Source organism: Netta rufina (genome assembly GCF_964035555.1).
Source record: "Netta rufina genome assembly, chromosome: 27".
Taxonomy (NCBI): domain Eukaryota; kingdom Metazoa; phylum Chordata; class Aves; order Anseriformes; family Anatidae; genus Netta; species Netta rufina.
The window spans coordinates 5,627,180-5,647,746 of NC_140151.1; the positions used below are offsets into that span (position 1 = coordinate 5,627,180).

The 20,567-nt window shown below is 55.3% G+C and overlaps 3 protein-coding genes across 4 annotated transcripts; 2 read left to right on the top strand and 1 right to left on the bottom strand.

Moving 5' to 3' along the window:
* Window positions 1-361: 361 nt before the first annotated feature.
* Window positions 362-3,236, top strand: EIF4EBP1 (eukaryotic translation initiation factor 4E binding protein 1). Its single transcript, XM_084302159.1, has 3 exons — window positions 362-575; window positions 1,633-1,803; window positions 2,831-3,236. The coding sequence occupies exons 1-3, from the start codon at window positions 428-430 to the stop codon at window positions 2,860-2,862; spliced, it is 351 nt and encodes a 116-aa protein (XP_084158285.1). The 5' UTR covers window positions 362-427; the 3' UTR covers window positions 2,863-3,236.
* A 5,050-nt stretch (window positions 3,237-8,286) lies between these two features.
* Window positions 8,287-10,020, bottom strand: NODAL (nodal growth differentiation factor; the record flags this gene model as incomplete). The annotated part of the gene is made up of 3 exons (XM_084302171.1): window positions 8,287-8,439; window positions 8,550-9,337; window positions 9,849-10,020. 3 exons carry the CDS (start codon window positions 10,018-10,020, stop codon window positions 8,287-8,289), a joined length of 1,113 nt encoding a protein of 370 aa, XP_084158297.1.
* Window positions 10,021-10,894: 874 nt separating this feature from the next.
* ASH2L (ASH2 like, histone lysine methyltransferase complex subunit) lies at window positions 10,895-20,544 on the top strand. Of its 2 annotated transcripts, XM_084302168.1 has the most exons (17): window positions 10,895-11,025; window positions 11,142-11,211; window positions 11,765-11,910; window positions 12,708-12,796; window positions 13,125-13,219; window positions 13,361-13,456; window positions 13,695-13,790; window positions 13,930-14,005; window positions 14,677-14,694; window positions 16,063-16,156; window positions 16,508-16,725; window positions 16,936-17,103; window positions 17,463-17,656; window positions 18,079-18,171; window positions 18,513-18,611; window positions 18,941-19,000; window positions 19,431-20,544. In XM_084302168.1, exons 1-17 carry the CDS (start codon window positions 10,898-10,900, stop codon window positions 19,536-19,538), a joined length of 1,848 nt encoding a protein of 615 aa, XP_084158294.1. In that variant the 5' UTR covers window positions 10,895-10,897; the 3' UTR covers window positions 19,539-20,544. The 2 variants fall into 2 exon arrangements, with proteins under 2 accessions (XP_084158294.1, XP_084158295.1); XM_084302169.1 differs by lacking the exon at window positions 14,677-14,694.
* The last annotated feature ends 23 nt before the right edge of the window (window positions 20,545-20,567 follow it).

Here is a 20,567-nt window from a genome sequence, read left to right on the forward strand (position 1 = left end):
AGAACTGGGAGCACTGGGGAAGCACTTGGAGCACTGGGGACACTGGGAGAACTGGGAGCAGTGGGAGCACTGGGGAAGCACTGGGAACACTGGGTGCACTGGGAGCACTGGGAGTAGTGGGAGCACTGGGGGCACTGGGCACACTGGGAGCACTGGGAGCACTGGGAGCCCCCGCAGAGCCCCGGGGCCGGGCACCGGCAGCGGCGGGCACAGGGACCCAGCGCCCCGGGACGCGCTTGGCCCCGCCCCCATCGCTAAACCCCGCCCCCTCTCACACCGCCCCTCCAGGCCACACCCCCACAGCACCCCGCAGGCCCCGCCCCCCATGAGAAGCCCCGCCCCCTTTTCCCCGTGCCGCCCTCACCGGAAGGGGCGGGGCCCGCGCCGGAAGCGGCGGGCAGGGCGGCGGGGCGGCAGGGCGGCGGCCATGTCGGGGCGCTGCTGCCAGGGGCAGACCCCGAGCCGAGACATCCCCGGGCCCGGCAAGCGCCTCGCCCTGCCCGACGGCGCCCCGCTGCCCCCCGGGGACTACAGCACCACGCCGGGGGGCACCGTCTTCGGGACCACGCCGGGCGGTGAGCGGCCGCGGGGGGGGGGGGGGAAGGGAACGGGACCGGGAACGCGCTGAGGGGGGGGAGGGGCTCGGCTGAGGGGGGGGGTTCCCCCCTTTTGGGGGGCTTTTCCCTCTTTTTGGGGGGCTTTTCCCTCTTTTTGGGGGGCTTTTCCCTCTTTTTTGGGGGGTCTCCCTCTTTTTTGGGGGGTTTTCCCCTCTTTTTGGGGGGGGTCTCTCCGTTTTGGGGGGCTTTCTCCTCTTTTTGGGGGGTTCTCCCCCATTTTGGAGGGAGTTCCCTCTTTTTTTGGGGGGGATTCCCCTTTTCTGGAGGCTCTTCCTCTCTTTAGGGGGGTTCCTCTCCTTGGAGGGGGTCGCCAGGGGGGCGTTTTTTGGGTGAGTAGCTCCCCAGAGGGATCTTTGGGGGAGTTTTTTTGGGGAGGGGGCTCCCGTTGTGGGGGGGGCTCTGGCTCCAGGCAGGCTGAGGCTGCCTCCCCCTTCGGAGAGGGGCTGGGACGCGGTGGGGTCCTTGGGGGGCTTCCACCTGGGGCGGGGGTCTTGGGGGGGGTTGCCTGGGGCTGGGCGTCCCCTTTTTGGGGGGCTGCCCAGAGCTCCGAACCCCCCTGGGGGCAGGGAACGAAGGGAGCCGAGACGGGAGTCCCTGGAGGGGGGAGCACCGAGCCTCGCCGCACAGAAAGCACCCAAAAATCTCAGGGAATGCCCAAGAAGTTTTTTTTCCTCTGGCTGAGGGGAGGCAGAGCGGCAGGGGGCAGCCCCAGCGGTTTGCAGAGCTGCTTTTGGGGAAGGAGCCGAGGATTTCAGCGCTTCCTGGGTTAATGCTGCGGGCTGGTGGGAGGGAACCCTTTGTGACTGTGGGTGGGAGCCTCGTCCAGCAGCTCCCTCGCAGGGAACACGCCGTTCAGCCCAGTTCCTAGAAATCCCCGCGCAGCCCCGGCTCCCCCCGAGCCTGCTGCAGTGCCCCCAGGAGCAGAACGTGGCCCAAACCTCTCTCGAGGGGGCTCCGGGTGGGTGACCCGGGGTATTTGCAGCCCCCTCCTGACAGTGCTGCCTCGTCCCCGCAGGTACCAGGATTATTTACGACCGCAAGTTTCTGATGGAGTGCCGCAACTCCCCGGTTGCCAAAACACCACCTTCTGACCTTCCCGACATTCCAGGCGTCACCAGCCCAAGCGTGGAGGAGTTGAAGGTTGAGAACAACCACGTGCAGAACGACGATGAGAAACCGAGCGTCGGTGAGTGCCTGAGGCCCGAGCCCACCCCTGGGTCCCACAGAGGGAGCAGGAGGGCTGTGGGGGCTGACACGGATACCCCCGAGATGCTGTGGGACCTGGTTGCGAGGTTCTCGTGACTGTTAGGTTCTGCTGTGGCCCACAGCAATGTGAAAATGCCTTCGTTTTGGTGTAATTTGTATCCTGTTATCAGTTTTCTCATTGATTTGGCATTTAGCAGAATGCCACTGCACCAAGAGTCCCGTGGCGAGGGAATGGCAGCAGCTGTTCTTGCCTCTGCTTATCCTCTGCTGTTTTGCAGCTGTTTTGCCCTTTTTGAAAGCGATCAGGTTACAGTTCAGAGCAGGATTTGTTTGGGAATTTAGTTTTTTTTTTGCAACACACAGTGGCTGCTTTATGTAGGTCGGTTTTCCAGTACCCACCGCTGTCTTGAGCGGCTCCTGCAGAAGCTTGTGGTTGTTTATAAGACAGGAAGGTAAAAGTTAGCCCACGGCACAACAGGGGTCACTGCCCACAGTGCACACAAACACATCCAAGGCACCGTAGTAGGAAAAAAGCCAGGATTGCTCTCAAACAGTCTAAAAATAAAAAGTTGAGGTCACTTCTTGAAGGAACCTGCAAATGCCACATATGATCAACGACCCTGTCCCTAAAAATAAAGCTCCGAGTACCCAGCAGCTGGCTTCCCTGCTTACTCCAGGGAAATCTGGGCAGGGTCAGTGTTGCTCAATGCTTTTGCACACACTCTGCTGACCTTTCGTGCCCCCCTGGGTTCTCTGGCAGGCTGAGCCCTGGCTGCGTGCTGGGTGCCCGCTGGGTTGTGAGCTCTTTGCAGATACGATCCTCTCTGAGGACAGAGCTTGCTTTTTGCTCGCACGGGCTGTTTTGGTACCAAACTTGATGCCTGGGTGCAGATTTTAAGCCCAGACAGACACATTTGATGCACAACTGGATGCTGTTGCTTCGGTACGATGCTTGGTGTTTAACTTGGAGCTTCGAGGACTCATTCGTGTTCTGTCCTTCTCCACAGGCGAAGAAGAACAGTTTGACATGGACATCTAAAGCACATGCCCTGAGAGTGCTCATCCGTGAAGAACCAGGACCTTGTTTTGAGGATTCCCACCAGCCAGGCTTGAAGCAGCCCGTGCCTTGAGTGCCTCCCTGCTTCCCGGGCAAGGCAGCTCCTTCCCTGCCGAGAACACAGCGTGTCCTGCTCCAAGGACTGAACCTCAGCCTCTCCGTGTGGGTGTGAGCACACGAGAACAGCCCCTGCTGGCGGGCCTTGGGGCGCCAGGGGAGACAGTCTCACTGATTGTTTTTGTTTCCAGTTTTATGCTTTTGTTAATCATTTTAATACCGTAAGAGTTACCGAAATGCAATATACGGGAGAAATAAATCATTTGGACTCTCCTGGTATGGAGATCAATGCAATAAAACGAGCGTCTGTCCTTTATTCGTTCCAGCAAGGGAACCGCCAGCCCATTTCAGAGCTGGTGGGGCGGTTTTGTGTGCAGGGTCGAGATCAGCACCGTGCTTTTGGGTTTCACCCAAAGATGAAAGCTGAGCTGCCTTCAGCCCTCTGAAAACATCTGTGTGCACCACGTGTGACACCTGGTACAACACGGCAGGAAGTCTGCTTCCAGAAATAGTTAACCCAGACTGTTTGCCACCTGCTTTCAGATGGTTCTCGTGCTAGGTCACAGTGCAGGTGTCCATAAGCCCTTTTTTCTAAAAGCCCTGCTTCAAATCATCCCCCAAGAGGGGCAGGGCTCAGTCAGGCTGCAGCTGGAAGCGGCTCAGACGAAGGCAATGGGAGCCACCTGCTGCTGAGCAGCACCCAGAGGGTCCCCTGGCCCTGCCCAGGTCCCGTGCTGCTGCCTCTGCCTTTCCAGAGGAGCTGCTCTCCTCCAGCCTGCAGGTGAGGTTACTGTTTCTTTGTGATCTGTGCTGAAATCCTTGTCTTTACACTCTGCTCTCCTTTTTATAATTTAATGAGCAAGAACTAAATCTTGGGAGTTTAACTGGGAAGCCAAAAGTAAACTTGTTTGGCTTTGAGGGGGAAAACTTCAGCTGAGAGGTGTTTTACTGTTCAACTTCAGCCCTCTGAAGAAGGCATTCAAATTCCCAGCCTCAATACATCCTAACAAGTGTGTATTGCGTGGCAGTCCCTAACGCGCTGCCGGTACTGCTTCAGAGGTGGTGCTGGTGGTGCCTGGTCCTGCCCATGGCTGCGGAGGTGCCTCAAAGGAAAAGAAAGCGTATTAGGACGTGGCCTGAACTCGGGGCTTCCTAACAGACAATAAGTGTCTGTTCGAGTCTGTCTTAGCAGATAATACTTAAATACCCGCTAATTAAGCCCAATTGTGACATTATGATATGCAAGCCTTTAATAATGAGTAACAGAAGAAAGAGTCAAAGCAATTGCTGCTGATAAAGCTTGCATTTTTAACGATAAGGTGAAGTGTTTCTCTGAACCCGTAATGGGAACAGATCGAAGCTGCCTCCCAGTGCCCCCTTATCAGTCTTGCAGCTCCGTACCAAGTGCCGAGTTCTGCTGCGTGCATTCAGCTGCTATCGCTGCAGGAGCATGCGCTGTGAGCTGCAGCTGGCACCGACCCCTCTCCAGATAAATATTTTCAGAAGTAGCACCACTGAACTGCTCGGCTGCTGACAGCCTGCACAGCGGTTGCAGATTCGGTGTGCTCGGAGCCATCCTGCTTTTTCTGGTCATTGCAAAATCAGAGCGCTCTGCGGCTGTGCTGTCTGGGGGAGGAAGCAGGAGCCTTGTTTCTGAGCGCCCTTACCCTGTTAGGTTAATTTCTGAAGCTGGTTACTTTAGGGGTAGACCAGAAAAGCCGTGACAGGCTTTTGGAGTGGTAGTTGCAATAATTAAATTCATGCACTCGGTGTTGAAGCGAGTTTTCATGTTCTCTCCTAACCAAACTAACCCATGCATGAGCCGTGGTGTGCTCCCCGGGGTGGGATTTGGGGCTGGAGCTGTTCTAAAACTGCTGGGATCTGAGCTCCTGGTCAGCATCCCCAGAGTGAGAGCCGTGTGATGTCAGCTTTTTGTCAGCACAAAAGCAACTCTGTGGGTTTTTTTTTTGAGCAAGTGTCACCTATTGCAAGTAATGCCCTTAAATTCCATCCCACCCCCCTTGCCCAGAGGGTCATGGATTATTTTAAGTGCCAAGTGTTTTGTCCATGCCTGTGGCAGCTGCAGTGCATCGCTATCTGCGTGCATATGTAGGGCTGGGGGGGCATCAAAGCCCCGGCTGCCCGCAGCAGCCACCCGGAGCACCTGGCCAGGTGTCAAACGGGGTCCATCCAGGTCAGGATTCCTGCGGGGTTTGCAGAGGGAGCGCCCTGGGGCCATGGGCACATCAATGCCTTCACCTGGAGAAGCTGTGAGCCCGTGGCAGATACGTGACCCTGGGGTGCTCTGCGCTGATGCAATCCAGCCCGAGCCCAGGCCTTGACCTTGCAGGGACCACGCAGCCGCAGCCGCCCCTGCTCCCTTTGCAGTTTTCCTCCTTTCCTCCCACCCCTGACCAATGCCACATCCCTCAGCCGGGTTTTTTGGCTCCGTCTCCTGCCTGTGCCGAGTTTCTGGGGCTCCAGGCTCGCCGAAGCCGTGCGAAAGAGCAGCTCGGGCTGCCGGGGCACGTCCCTGCCGCGCGGGCATTTGGTCCTCGCCCCACACCTTGCGCTCGGAGCCGCCTTTGTCCCGGGGCCGGCAGCTGTGTGGGTGCAGTTGTGCACCCAGCGGGGAGCCAAGCAGCCGTGGGTGGTGGCCTTGCACAGCTGGGGTGCTCCGGGGAGGTCTGGGGGGACAAGTGTTGGCTTTGTCACGGCGTTTCCCACCCCATTTTGTCTGGGGCAAGGCAGAGCAGAGCTCCCAGAGGGCCCCTCCGACCAGTCCATGTCCTGGTGGTTGGAGCAATGCCTTCTGCCCCGAGCTGTGCCTCGCTCAGCCAGCTGGAGGGCTGTTACCGTGCCCGATAAGCCCTTGCTCTGTTTGCTCTCACGCGCTCTTTCCTCACGCAGCCAAAGCAAACCACGCTTATCTGCGCCTCCTGGAGCACGTGCGGCTCCCAGGGACGCGGGCACTGGCCCACAGGCACATGGTGGCCGTGCCTTGCTCAGCCCCGAGGCTCCTCAGTGCATGTGCCCACGGACGGTCCCTGCCCTCCCTCCCATCCCAAGGCCCCGGGGTGCTGAAGGGCTCACGTCCCATAAGCCCTGGCCTGGCCCCACAGGACCCCACAGCAGGCAGGGCCTGGAGCTGCCCCCCCAGCACCACCGACCCCGTCTGGGGGTCCCTGTGCCCCGCAGCCGATGTGTATTGGGCCCAGCAGGCCCCGAGCAGGCCCCGTTCTGCTCACGGGGCTCCCGGGCAGACACCTGCCCGCCCCACACGGAGCTTTGATGTCTCCTGTCCAGCCTGGGATCAATCCCGGCCTGGCTGTGCCCCCCCTTCCTTCCCCAGGGTCGCTTCTGAACCCGCTGCTGGGTTTCAGACACACGATGGAGGGGCCGAGATCTCGAGATATGGCCCCGAGGAGGACTGGGGGGTCCCTGGCAGGGCAGGGGGCTGGGGGGGAAAAGGGCAGCAGCCCTCTGGGCTGTGCTCCCTGTGGTTATTTTTAAGAGTGAGCTCCTAGCCTGCGAGGGAAAAGGCACAAAAAATAAATAATACAATAAAAATAAAAGGGTTTTATTTCAGAAAGAGCCCCGCTCCCCAGGTGTCTGCCCCCTGCCAGGGGTTAGCACCAGGGCCGCCCTCTCCCAGCGTTTAACAGCCCCCGCAAATGACCCTCTAATGACGGCTGCGGGGGCGAGGTGCTGGTGGGGAGGCGAGGGGGCTGAGAACCAGACGAGATTTGTTTATCCACCGCCAGGGATGTGGATTGGGGCCCATCAGGCTGGGCTGGGGATGTGGAGTCGGGGCAGGGGGGTCCTACGGGGGGGCCAGGCTCAGCCCCAGGTCCCCGCTCGGCCCCACAGCACTGCCCAGGCAGGGACCCCCGGCAGCAGTGCCCCAAAAGCGAGCTGCCTGCCCCAAATGAGTGCTGTTAGGGAATGCCCTGCCCTTATCTCCCAGGGGCAAATAAAGGTGGAAATCCACTTAGCTCCTCTCCTCGCTTCAAAGGCCGCAGGTGCTTCCACAGTTGCTCTTGAGCAACCCAAAATCTACATGATCAGGGTGGGAACAGCACCCTCACCATCCCAGGTGAAGCTTCCCATCCCCGGAGCAGGGTCACTTCTTTTCCTGATGTTCCATTTGGGGTCCCCTTGCTCCACAAAGCCCGGCGCCCTCTGCGTGCTGTGTTAGTGCTGGGGGCTCCCAAATCCACCCCCCGTGCCCCGATCCGCCCCAAACATCCCATGGGAAGCTGCACGAGCAGCCCAGCTCTCCTCGTGGCGGCCGGGCAGGGTGGCCCAGAGCACCCAAGGGTGGCCGGGGTGGGGGGCAGCATGGGTGCGTTACTCCTGGGGGGTCAGAAAGTCCATTTGTACCAACAGGGCACCCCGCAGGTGGGCTGGTGCTGCTGCTCAGGGGCCTTAGCCCCTTGTTTTAAGGACGGTGGCATGTTGGTCACATCGGGAGGGGGCTGCCAAGTGCTCGCCGCCCAGCTGCTCACACCAGACCCCAGCTGGAGGCTGGGGGGGACGTCCCGAGAGACCACCCAGCAGCAAAAAGGGGGTAGAAACAGGCAGCATGCAGCAGGCGTTTCTTAAATACATAATTTATTGAGGAATGGTACAAACACGGCCCTTTCCCTACCGCCCCATCCAGTGAGGGGTTGAAAAGGTGTGAGCAAGGCTGTTCAGAAAGCAGATGAAAGCAGCGCGTGAGCTGAGGTTTCCAGGGCAGGCAGGAGGGCTGGGGGGGCTCAGACGTACCCCGGCAGACCTCAGGGCTGCGTTACATCCAGGGGCACCCAGCTTACCCGTGCGAGCTCTTAGTAGGAACTTTTAATAGAAATCTGATAGAGTTTTCATAGAAATACAATAGGAAATGTAAGAGAAACGCCCACCCTGGGGGGGATGCTGCAAATCTCAGCTGTTGGGGTGCTGAGCGAGGTCGGGTGTGGGTGCTGCAGGTGGCCCTTGGGCAAGCCTTGGGCTACCGGGAGTGCTCGGGGCGTGCAAGGGCAGCACCGACACGGAGGAGGGATGCTCCACGAGCACGAGAGGAGCAGCACCAGCCCAGCAGCCTCCCCATGCATCGCCTGGGTCTGTCCCTGCCCTGCAGCGCTGCCACCCCAGGGGACATTCCCTTGTCACCCCCCCGCCACCATCCACCTCCCGCAGTCCTGTCTCAGTGCTGTCTCCTCTCTCATATCCCAAACCCCCAGGCACGAGGGTCTCGGAGGTGCTGGGGGCTCAGGGATGCCCCATCCGTGTGCTGCTCGTGGCTGGCAGCCAGTCCTCGGGGGCACACACCCCGCTGTCCCCTCCCCAGCACGGGGGGAGCTCGCCTCAGTTGCAGCCGCACTCCTCGATGACCATGTCCTCGTGGTGGCGGACGACGATTTCGCCCTTCTCGTAGTAGAGCATGGAGAGGGGGCTCATCCTGACGGGCGAGCAGGCAGGGCACGGCACCTGGTGGGGCTTGTAGAGCTGCAGCAAGCTCTGCGGGGACACGGCAAGGGCACGGCCTCAGCTCCATGCCCCGTGCTGCCAGGCCAGGCAGCAGGAGCACGGGGCAACGAGGGCAGCGGGGGCAGCGGGACCCCTCTTACCTGTATGTAAGCGTGGTTGGTGGGCTTGAAGGTCTCGTCCACGGGTGACGGGCACTGCCCCTCGCACCGGTAGGCGTTGTACTTCTTGGGGTAGACGATCCAGCTGCCCCAGCCGGTCTGCTCGAAATCCACCATCATGTCCACCCTCCGGCACAAGGACTTGGCGTTGGCGTCCTCCCCGGGGCCGGGAGCGTCGCTCACCTTGATCCTTTGCTTCTCCTTCCTGTTCCTGCGGTGCCGCCGGCTCCCCGAGCCCTTGGGGCCGCCGTCGCGCATGACGTGCTTGGAGGTCTCCACCGTCCTGATGAGGCTGTGGTCTCCTGGAGACTTGTCCTTGGAGAAGACAAGCAGCAGGGCGCTGTCCGCCAGCTCCTGGGGCACGGCCGGCTCCTCGGGGACGAGGACACTCGTGTCCCACGAGCTCAGCGTGGTGGTGGCCAGGGCAGGCACCGCGCTCGCCTCCCACAGCCCCGTTTCCGCAGACCCCGGGCTGCCAGGAGCCGCGTCCTGGTGGAGCCAGGACCTGAGCGTGCCGGTGAGGTCGAACACCTCCCAGGCGGCCTGGCTGTCAGAGGGGCTGCCGGAAAACCTGCCCAGAAAGAGCTCTCCAGGGCAGGTTCCTCCGGCCGGGCACCGCCGCCGGCTGTGGAAGACGTCCAGGGTGAGGTTGGGGGCCGGGGGCAGCGCGGGCGGGTGGACGCGCAGCTCGGCCAGGCTGACCTCCTGGCTGCCCCGCAGGGACGACATGTCGAAGGAGAGCGCCCAGCGGGAGCCGTTCCGCCGGGAACCTGCGGCAGGAGAGGGGACGTGAGGGTGGCCCTGGGGTGACAGGGTGCTCGGGGATGGGATGGGGACGGGGATGCTCAGGGACAGGGCACCCGAGGGCAGAGCCAGACAGGAGAGGCTGGGGACGGACGGCGCTGTCTGGGGATGGGGATGCGCAAAGGTACCGGGGGACAGCGCGGTGCTGGGATGGGGATGCTCACGGACGGGACAACCGGGGACAGAGCTGGTCCCGGGACGGGGATGCTGAGGGATGGGGCACTCGGGACTGGGCACCTGGGAGTGGAGCCGGTCCCGGGATAGGAGCGCCTGGGGACGGCGCGGTGTCGGGACGGGGACGCGCAAAGGCACCGGGGGACAGTGACAGAACCCGGGACGGGGATGCTCAGGGATGGGGCACCCGGGGACAGAGCCGGACCCGGGACAGGAGAGTTTGGGGACGGCGCTGTCTGGGGACGGGGATGCGCAAAGACCCCGGGGATGGGGGGGACAGCTCCGGGCCGGGGTCCCACTCACCGTGCGGGGCGATGCTGAGCGCGGCGGCGGCGGCGGCGCGGAGCGGGGCTGGGGGGGCGCGGAGGAGCTGCAGCATCAGCGGGGGGCAGCGCGGGGGGGCGCGGGGGGCGCAGCCCACCCGGAGCAGGAGCAGGGCGCAGAGAGCCAGCGCGGAGCGCAGCGGGGGCCGCATGGCTGCCCCGGGCCGCCCGCCGCCCGCTATTTGTACGGCGGCCCCGAGCGCCGCCCCGAGCGGCCGCGGCCCCCCCCGGCCCCCCGCAGCCCCCTCCCCGCCCGGTCCCCTCCCCCGGTCCCTTTCCCGGCCCTCCCCGCCCGCCCCCCGGTGTTCCCCCTCCCGGCCCTTCGGCCCCTTCCCGGGGGTGCGGGAGCCGGGGAGACATCGGGGGATACCGGGGGGGGATGCGGGGACACCGGGGAGGGGGTGTGGGGACACCGGAGGGTGGACGGGGACACCCCGGGGATACCCATGGGGACACCCCGGGGGGGGACACGGGGATACCGGGGGGACCCCGGGGGGATGAGGGGGGAGGGAACGGGGATACCCCGGGGACATCCCGGGGGAGGACACGGGGATACCGGGGGGACACCAGGGGTACGCAGGGGGACACCGGGGGGGGAATCAGGGACACGGGGGGGAAGTGGGGACACCGGGGTCACCCCGGGGACACCAGAGGGACAACGGGAGAGGGACGGGGACACCGCGGGGATACCCCGGGGACAGCGGGGGGGGCACGGGGACACCGGGGGGACACCGGGAGCGCCCCCCCCAGCCAAAGGAGCGGCCGGGCGGTGCCGGCAGGCGCCCAGCCCCTTTTTTCCCCCCTCCCCGCTCAGCCCCAGCCCCGAGCCCGGCTTCTCCCGCTGCCTGCATGACGTCACGCCCCGCCACGCTGACGTCACGCTGACGCCACGCTCCATTTCCCCGCCCTCCCCTCCCGCCGCCGGCAGGGGGCGCCGCCGGCCCCCCTGGCTGTGGGCCCCACCGCGGGCATCGCCCTTTGAAGCGGCAAATCTCGCGAGAGCGGCGCGGCCTCGCGAGAGCGGCGGCCATGGCGGCGGCGGCGGCGGCGGCGATGGCGGCCCCCGGCGGGGAGGGCGCGGAGGCGGCCCCGGAGCCGCCGCCCCCCGCCGAGACCCCGGCACCGCCCGAGCCCGGCGCTGCCGACGGCGACAGCGGGTGCGGGACCGGGCCCCGGGAGGGGGTCCCGGGGGTGCTGGTGCCGCCGGTGCCGGTACCGGGGGGGGGTACCGGGGGTGCAGGCTCCGCGCTCAGGCCCCGTTTGTGCCTTTCAGGGGAGAGGCGGCGCCGGGGGACGTCGCCGCGGCGCTGGAGGCCGAGTCCGGCAGCGGGAAGGACCCCCTGGTACGGGGGGGGCGGGCGGTCCGTCCGTCGGTCCCCGGGGGCCCGTGGAGGCTCGGACCGGGCACCGGGAGGGCCGCGGGGCCGCGGTTCTGTGCCCGGGACGGGATGGGGGGGGGGGGCAGGCGGTTCTGGGGGGCGGCCACGGCGGGAGGGGGGGGCCCATAACGGGTGTGAGGGGCATTTCCTTACGGTTCTGGCTGCCAGAGAGGCTGCGAAGCCCCCTTTAGAGATATCCACCCCCCCCCGGGATGCCACCCTGCGCACCGTGCCCGGGGGGGCCCTGTCTGGGTGATCCCCGGGGTTCCCCTCCGATCGGAGCTGTTTTGGGGCTCCGTGTGATCCCTGCAGTCACCTCGTCACGCACCTCATCGCTTTTTCCCCAAGCCACAAAGTGTTTCAGGCTCACTCGCAGCATGGCTTTATATCGGGGAGGGGGGTGGTGCAGAGATTCCCCCCAAATTCCCCTATCTTGCCAGTTATCAGTTTGGCAGCCCCCGCACAACCCTCCGCTGCCTGGCCGGGTCAGGCTCTCAGCCCCGTGCTCTGCTTGCAGGAAGGTGCCGGCGATGCCTCGGAAGCCTTGGACGCGCAGGCGGGCTCGGTGGACGAGGAGAACGGGCGGCAGCTCGGCGAGATCGAGCTGCAGTGCGGGATCTGCACCAAGTGGTTCACCGCAGACACGTTTGGCATCGATACCACGTGCGTAAGCTCTGCTTAGGGCTGGGCGTGAAGCTGTGGTGTCTCTTTTTATTTGTGCCTCGTATTCTTTTTTAAAAAAAGCAATAAGTCTGCATAAATTATGTGTGGGTTTCACCTCGCACTGTCCTTGTCCACGTGCTGTAAGCAGTGACAGGCTGCTCGGGGCTCAGTAAGAGAAATCGGTGCAGAAGCTGCAGCCAGAGGAAGCTGAAAGTTTAATGTCATTAATGTGCTTGGGCAGTCTGAACACAGCGTTATGTGCAGTCATTAACCCTTCACATTTCTGTGCAGTGCTTTAATTAATAGTGTGCTGTTAGGTAGAATTCAATCCTTAGTCAAGGAGGCAGTGGAGGAAATAATTTTTTTCACTAAAGGGTTCTGTTCCAGTCTGCTCAAATCAATGAGTTTTGAAGGGCTGCTACCAGGTCTGTCAGAGGCTAAATTGATGATTGGTTTGCTTAAGGAAAAATGGAAACGTGGAGTGGGATTCTCAAGGACCAGGACTGTGTATTTTGTGCCTAAAAAGTTCCCCAGAGTTCCACTTTATTTTAATTGATTGACTCTGGTTGGGCTCCATGGCTAGAGCTTCTGGGTTGGTCTGTTTTTGCTGGGTGAATTCCAGGACTTGTCTCAAACAAGATGACACTTATTTTGCTTACAGTTTTCCAATGAGTTTTGTGGCTTTTGTTACTGCTCATGATAGTATTTTCATCAAATTAATTTTATGGAACCTGTAAGATGTTCTTTTTGTAGTGAGAGCATGAGAGTAATTGGTTTCCTAACCTGCTCTTTTCCAGATCGTGTTTGCCTTTCATGACCAACTACAGTTTCCATTGCAATGTTTGCCATCACAGTGGGAACACGTATTTCTTAAGAAAACAAGCAAGTAAGTGTAAAAGCTCGCTCGTTGGAACTTTGTGCTGGATAATCCTAGAGGCTTCATTTTATCTAGAGTCTGCGGGAAAGTTTTTGCAAAAACTTGAGCCACAAGCCTGCACAGCTTTTTCAAAACATGTATTGCCATTTGGGCACTAACTTTGTAAAAGTGAAAATCTGTTCGGTGTGGGCTGGTGGGGTGGGATGGAACTTGCGGTGGTTTCGTCATTACTCGAGATAGCACGGGTGCTTTGTGCTCTGTTATCACTCTGAGTGCTCGGGTGTTTGATCTTCCTCGTGAAGCCTGACTCTAGCTGTGGTGTATCTTTGTTTTTAAGATCTCAAGGAAATGTGCCTTAGTGCTCTGGCCAACTTGACGTGGCAGTCAAGGACACAAGATGAGCACCCGAAAACCATGTTCTCAAAAGATAAGGTAAGGCTGCTAGAAGATTATCACAGACCAAAGTAAGTTATGATGTCGCTGAAGAGCAAGTTCAAACAAATACGGGCAGTGTGACTTTCAGACTTGTGTTGTTAACTGCTGTTGATAGGATTTTTATTTTTTTTTTTACAGGATATTATCCCGTTTATTGATAAATACTGGGAGTGTATGACAACAAGACAGAGGCCTGGGAAAATGACTTGGCCTAATAATATTGTCAAAACCATGGTACGTAATTGGAGTTAAGTTCAGGGGGGATTTTCTGTGAGCGATACAGTTGTCTGACATTCATCTTTGAGGTCTAGACTTAGAGCTAAATGCTGAAGATTCTAGTGCTTCTTCCTGCAGCTGCTTATGTAGTTGGTACTGGTAGGACATACTAATAGTACGTGTTTTGGCTTAAGCATTTGTTAATGAATTTGCTGTGATTGTATCCCGTGTGGCTTACCCTTGTTCTCTGTTTCAGTGTAAAGAAAGGGATGTGTTCTTAGTGAAAGAGCATCCGGACCCTGGGAGTAAAGATCCAGAAGAAGACTACCCAAAGTTTGGACTTCTAGACCAAGTACGGAATTAGATCTGGAAGGAAGATGTGCTGTTGGGAGGGAAGGGAGGGAGGGAGGGGTGTTAGTGCCCTGTTTGGACTTGGAATGGTAAGTTTGTCTGAGCCTGTACTTCAGCACTTTCTTTCCTTCCTTTTTCAGGATCTTGCCAATATTGGTCCTGCGTACGACAACCAGAAGCAGAACAACGCTGTGTCCACAAGTGGAAGCTTAAACGGCAAGTTCTTCACTATTTCTTTTTCCAGTATTTGGTTTGAAGCTGCATTTTCCCAGTCCTGTAGCCTAGCACGTGTGCAGTTACATCAGCTGAGATGCAACAGATAAACCTGTTGTGTGGACTGAGGTCGTGTTTGTTATGTTTGAAACACGTCGAGCCAGCCTCACCATCCCTTTCTATAGAGATTAACTTACAGTAAAGGTTCAGCTTTCTTCTTCATGGTGCCCAGCTACTTCAAGGTGCTCCCAAGAAAGCTGAGCTGGTTTCCTTACATAAGTGTTTTATTTTGCATACTTCTATTACTCGGATTTCCTGTTTTCCTCACCCTGGAGATTTGCAAGTAGTGAGGGAAGGTGTAAGTAATGTGTTCCCTTCTGATCACTGTTTGTGTTTTACTGTTACTCCTTTTTGTGGGATGACAGCTGTGCAAAGAACTTTCCCCAACTCGTTACAAGTAATTTTAGTGATCTTGCTGTAGTAGTATTAAGAGCTGGTGACATTTCCTTGGACCATTCCATGTGAAACGTGCTGAGTTGTTACCTAGCAGGGGGTGATTCGCACTTTTTAAAATAGGATTTAAGGCTGCGTTGTCTCCGTTTCGTGCACTGGTTGTTTTTTCCTTTAACTTTTGGAAGTTTCTCAAACGTGTGGTGCCACTTCTGTTCTTACAGGTGGAGCCTCTTTGGGTGGTGAATATTTACCTTTCAGCTTCTAAAACTTAAGTATTATTGTGGTTTGGAAAGCTTTTTTGCTCAGTTATCTTAGAAGCTATATTCAATTTAAAAATCAAAAGTGTGCCCTGATGTGATTGCAAGAGTATTTTAATACAAACCAACAATTTCACCTTGTAATGGTTAGCAATTAGAAGCTTTTAATTCATCATATTCTGCCCCGCCTGACTGGTTTAAAGTTTTATTTTCAGTTAAGTTTATTTTTTAGTCTGTGTTATCAGTCTAAACCTGATATTTTTGTGATTTAAAATTGTAAATAAGAGATCTGAGTCTATGACATCCTGATTGCTTAGGTAAATACGTGGTGACAACCTGGGGAGTCCCAGTATCTGCACTAAAGCCAGCAATTGCTGTTTAGATCACGTCACGTGTGCGCAGAATATGGTAACCCTTCAGAGGTCTGAGCCCCTCACACTGCAAGGGGAATGCTGATAATTCAAAGCTTGCGATGTTTCTAGTTTCAACCCAGTTTGTGGTTCTTAAAGGTGTTTATCTGCAGTACAGAGAAATTCTAGTTTTCCTTGTAAATCATAGTAATGCTTTTTGAAATAGTGTAATGGTAAAATGCATACGCGATTTAGCATACTGAAATATTAATACTGGTAGTAGGTTGGTAAAATATGACACGTAGCTTGTCCTGTAACACTTTTATTTATCACTAGAAGTTGGGGGCCATAACATGAAATGACACATGCTTTAATCATAGTACTAATTGTGGTAATACTGAAGAGAAACACCTGTAGTGCTTTTCCTTTTTACCCAACTTCGATGTATTGTATTTTATAGATTAAAATACATTGTGCAGTGCTTACTGCGTGTGCAGGTATTGGTGTCAGAGTGTTTCTCCAGCATCGTGTGTCACTGGGCTGCCAGCTTTGCTTACAATCAGATAGTGTATGCTGTAGGTTGGGTTTTCTGCTGCTTTTGCAGAAATAAATCTGAATTATGTGGCTGGAATCTCCATGAAAACAAATAATGCTTTCAAACAGGAACCTAGTGCTGCTGGCTGGAGATCTTTCTGCAAGAGAAAAGGTTTTTATAATTCTTATTGTAAAAACTGGAGTGGAGTTCATTGTATTGGTAAATCTCATTTCACTTCCACTCTAAGTTACGACACTTGAGAAGTTGACTGGAACCTACAAAAAGTTCTGGGTGTTTCTGTGCTCGGTGAAGTTTGTTTCCAGCATAGCTGTGTGGAAGAAGGCACACGAGCTAGTGAACAGATGTGAACTTGGCTGCTTCTGCCTCTTCTGTTCATGGAGATTCCACACTCACGGGCTCTCTCTGGTCACCGGTTGCTTACCATGCTGTCATTTCTCTCTGAAGGGGGCATTGCTGCAGGAGGCAGTGGGAAGGGACGGGGAGCAAAACGCAAGCAGCAGGACGGAGGGACCACAGGAACAGCCAAGAAAACCAGAAGGTAAGAGGAAAGAGGGCATAGTGACACAGTGATGAGCACCTTTAGCAAGTCATACGTTGGTCAGAGGGACAGCTGCAGTTTTGATGCCTCAGTCTGCCTCCCGTCTGTCTCTCTCTGCCCTTAGTAGATCTGTGGGGAGTCACACCATAACCCTGTGATGTTTTGTGCGTCACCTGCTAGAAATATTTGAAGTAGCTGAGTACGTGCTCATTTCATGCCAGCTCTCTTGGGAGCAAAGTGCTGTGCAGGCTGTGACACTGCAGGTACTGCTCTGTAAGGTTGTACCGGGCTGTCCTGTAGCCGGACTGCAGCCACTTGGAGATGCCAACCTGTATTTTTTGTGCTTCACAGCGACCCGTTGTTCTCTGCGCAGCGGCTACCGCCCCATGGCTATCCTCTGGAGCACCCCTTTAATAAAGATGGCTATCGTTACATCTTGGCTGAGCCCGACCCCCACGCTCCTGACCCAGAGAAGTTGGAGCTGGACTGCTGGGCAGGGAAGCCAATTCCTGGGGACCTCTACAGAGCCTGCCTCTACGAACGAGTCCTCCTGGCCCTGCACGACCGAGGTACGCAGCTGGCTGATCAGACACGTGGTGTAGCCAGCTCTTCTTACGAGGGGCCATCTCTCTAACCTCATGTTACACGTTACTGAGGTTGCACATTATTGTTTTAAGAGGTGCTGTGAACGTTAAATCCACTTCTGTGTGGTCACTTGTGCAGCAATATCAAAAGGCATTACAAATCCTAAACTGTGAATATGTTCTTATCTGCTGCAGCTCCTCAGTTGAAGATTTCGGATGACAGACTGACTGTCATCGGCGAGAAGGGCTATTCCATGGTACGAGCCTCACACGGAGTGCGGAAAGGAGCGTGGTACTTTGAAATATCCATGGATGAGATGCCTCCGGACACAGCTGCCAGATTAGGCTGGTCGCAGCCATTGGGTAAATAATTTTGCCAAGTACTTGTAGCAGGCAGTGGTTTCTAACTAGTTCCTTCTTTTTGTTGTTGTTTTTCCCAGTAATTTAAGCCTCAGAAGAGGAAGTGGTGTTCAGCCTGACTATTTTGTCACTGCTTTACCAAGGGATAAACTCTTCCTGTAGGTGCTCTGAGCTGTGCAGAACTGCAGTACTGGCAGATCCTTTATGCTGCTGCACGCTTGGCCTTGCTCAACGCTTTAGTCACCGTATTTGTGCTAATGACAGTTGTATTTATTAACTGAATGTAATTATTAGGCCAAAACATTAAGGGCTGTGCATATAGAAGTGTTCCTGATGCGATCTGAATGCATTGGTTCCTGCAGGGAACCTCCAGGCACCTCTGGGATACGACAAGTTCAGTTACTCCTGGCGCAGCAAGAAGGGAACCAAGTTTCATCAGTCAATAGGGAAGCACTATTCGTCTGGCTATGGCCAGGGAGATATCCTGGGCTTTTACATCAGTCTTCCGGAAGATACTGAGACTGCCAAATCGCTGCCCGATACTTACAAAGATAAGGTGAGATGTGGGCTTCGTTAACTGAAGAGGTGACTGTGGGGAATAGAGGGAAACGGCTTGCGCAACCTCGTTTTTCCTCTCCTTGAGTGTGACCTTCCCAGCCTACCTCTGGGTGTCACTCTGCTTCACAGCAGGGAAGTCTGAAGTGTTGACTTCAAGAAAACAAAATACCCCCACCCAGAGGCTCTACAGGGGAACGCTGCATGTGGCCTACTGAATGAGATCGCCCACATCTCATTTCATCTACTCTTCCCCTCCTGGTTCTCAAATATTTGAGCTGTGTGAATCACTCTTCTTGGGTACTCTTGGCACAATAGGCACACCCATCCCAGAGCAGGGCTCCTGTAGGTCTGCCATTCTTTAATGTCACTGTAGGTAACAGATTTTTGGATTATTTCTGAATTATTTTCCTAATATTTCAGGCTTTGATCAAATTTAAAAGCTACTTGTACTTTGAAGAGAAGGACTTTGTGGACAAAGCAGAGAAGAGCCTAAAGCAAGCACCTGGAAGCCAGGTAAGTTAAGCATTGGGAGGTGGAGTGGAAGGATGCAGAACTGAAGAGTGGTGAGCCTGCTGGGACTGGGTTTTCTGTGTGTTACTCACTTCTATTTACTCACTTCTATTTAACGGCCACAAAGGGAGGCTGATCATCAAAAAAAATACAAGTGAACTGACCAAACCAGCTGCATGCTTTGCCTGTAGTGTTCTTGCTGTCACTTAAGTATGTTAAAAATGTCTGGCATCAGGCAGAAGGGGAGTCACTGATAAGCTGCCTTTTGACAATTACTTTGTGGCTTACAAGTAAGGTCCTGAACATTAGCATCAGTGGAAAAAACTTCTCATTTTACTTTTCAGATAATATTCTTCAAGAACGGTGTCAGCCAAGGCGTTGCTTTTAAAGACATTTTTGAAGGCGTTTATTTTCCTGCTATTTCTCTGTATAAAGGCTGCACGGTAAGTAACGTACTGTCAAAGATAATGCCTACGTCCAGCCATAGTTTTATTAATGCATGGAGTGGACATGCTGGGAGGGTGTCAAGTAAGCCCAGTTAACTGCACAAGGATGGGGAGTTGTTTTATTAAAACCAGTCTAGAGCATTGCAGCTGTTCACATGTGGGATTTAACTTTATTTTACTGAGTGAGTGCTGTCCTTTGGTGTGAGGATGTATGTCCACGTGTTCTTGCACAGGGTGCAGTTAAGCTCAGGAGTGTAAGAGGGTGAGGCCTGAAGAATTTTGCCTCTCTTTTTTCCTCACTTTTCTAATGCAAATGTCTTCCATAGGTTTCTATAAACTTTGGACCCTATTTCAAGTACCCACCCAGAGATATCACTTACCGGCCAGTAAGTAATGACTGAACTTCTGTTCCCCCCTACTTTGTTTAAATACCCTGGGGCTATCACTAAATGTGGTTGAAAATTTGCTATGGTGGGGAGGAGTAGATTTATAGCAAGCCTGGATCTGAACCTCTTCAGGTTTTGCACTTGTAGCTTGATATTGCAGCTGAAAGGAATGTATGTAAAAATCTTGAAGGACAAATAGCATTTAAAAAAAAAACAAAACAAAACACCTTTGAATAACTTTAAATATTTCATATGCAGACTACAAATCCCTGATTATGCCTGTGATAGCTTTTGGAGATAGCTCGAGTACAGGCACAGGGGTGGCACTGCCCCTACTGCTGTACAAACAGCAGTGGCCAGCAGGGCTTGTCCCTCTGTCCTGAGCCTGCGTGTCGTGAATTGAGCTAACTGCCTTTTGTTCCCCTTGCAGATGAGTGACATGGGCTGGGGTGCTGTGGTAGAACACACGCTGGCAGATGTTCTCTATCACGTAGAGACAGAAGTTGATGGCAGACGAAGCCCACCCTGGGAGCCTTAAGAAAATAGGTGCAACTGTAACAGACCACGGACACGGTGGCTATCAAATCAAGTGGGTTTTATTCTAGGAGAAGGTGCATCACTCAGAACAATCTGTCAATGAACAAACACGATGAAGCCAATGCAGCTCTTGGTGGCAGGTGTTTTGTATGTATATTTGTTACCTGCTGAAGATTCACGCGCTACCCCTCTGCTGGAGTCTAAGTGAGTGCAGGTCTAGTATGTATTGTGCTATTTGTGAGCATCTCCCGGAGTCTTCAGTAACTTACGGCGTAGCTAGCTGAAGAAGCAACTATTGTGTTGAGATAACTTCTCACCTGATGTACTGGGGTTGTAACAGTCACTTTGCAGTGAGAGCAGGCTGCAGCTGGACCTACCTGCTGTCTGTATACGTGCAGAAGCAACATTGACACTTCTGCTCACCCGTGTTTGGCTAATTGTAAACAGCTTCCATCCAGAAGGATTGTGTTGTAACAAGACTACTGCATGTAAGACTGAAATTTGGGCTTCTGCCCAAACTGTATTTTTTTTTTTACATAAACTGGCAGCCAGTTTAAAAATAAACCTTTCCTTAAACTCTTACATTTTTGTCTTGTGATTTTTCTTCTGTTTAGATATCTAGTTTCATTCGTAACCTGTAAACTCAAAGTAGCTACTTCAAATCTGAAGCTCTCCTCCAGCTAACTGCATGAAAGCATTGACTGTCTTTACAGGGACTCCTGCCAATGACCATCATTACAGAGCTTTGAATAAATAGTTTTCCTGTACAGACATGCATAATTATAATCAAATAAGTTAGAGCTGCTTCACTGGGGGAAAGGAGGGGAATAAATTTTAGGTTAAGTCCCGTGTTTGCACACTGAGCAGGTGCTGGCTGGCCCCACCTTCTGAATCAGGCTCCTGGGACCTCCCTAATAACTAATTAGCCAAGGCCTTTAATAGCAGACATTACTAATAAAGTGTTAACTGATGCAGAAGGCCAAGCCAGCACATGCTGTATGTGCAAACACAATACCTGAAGGGAGTAAAA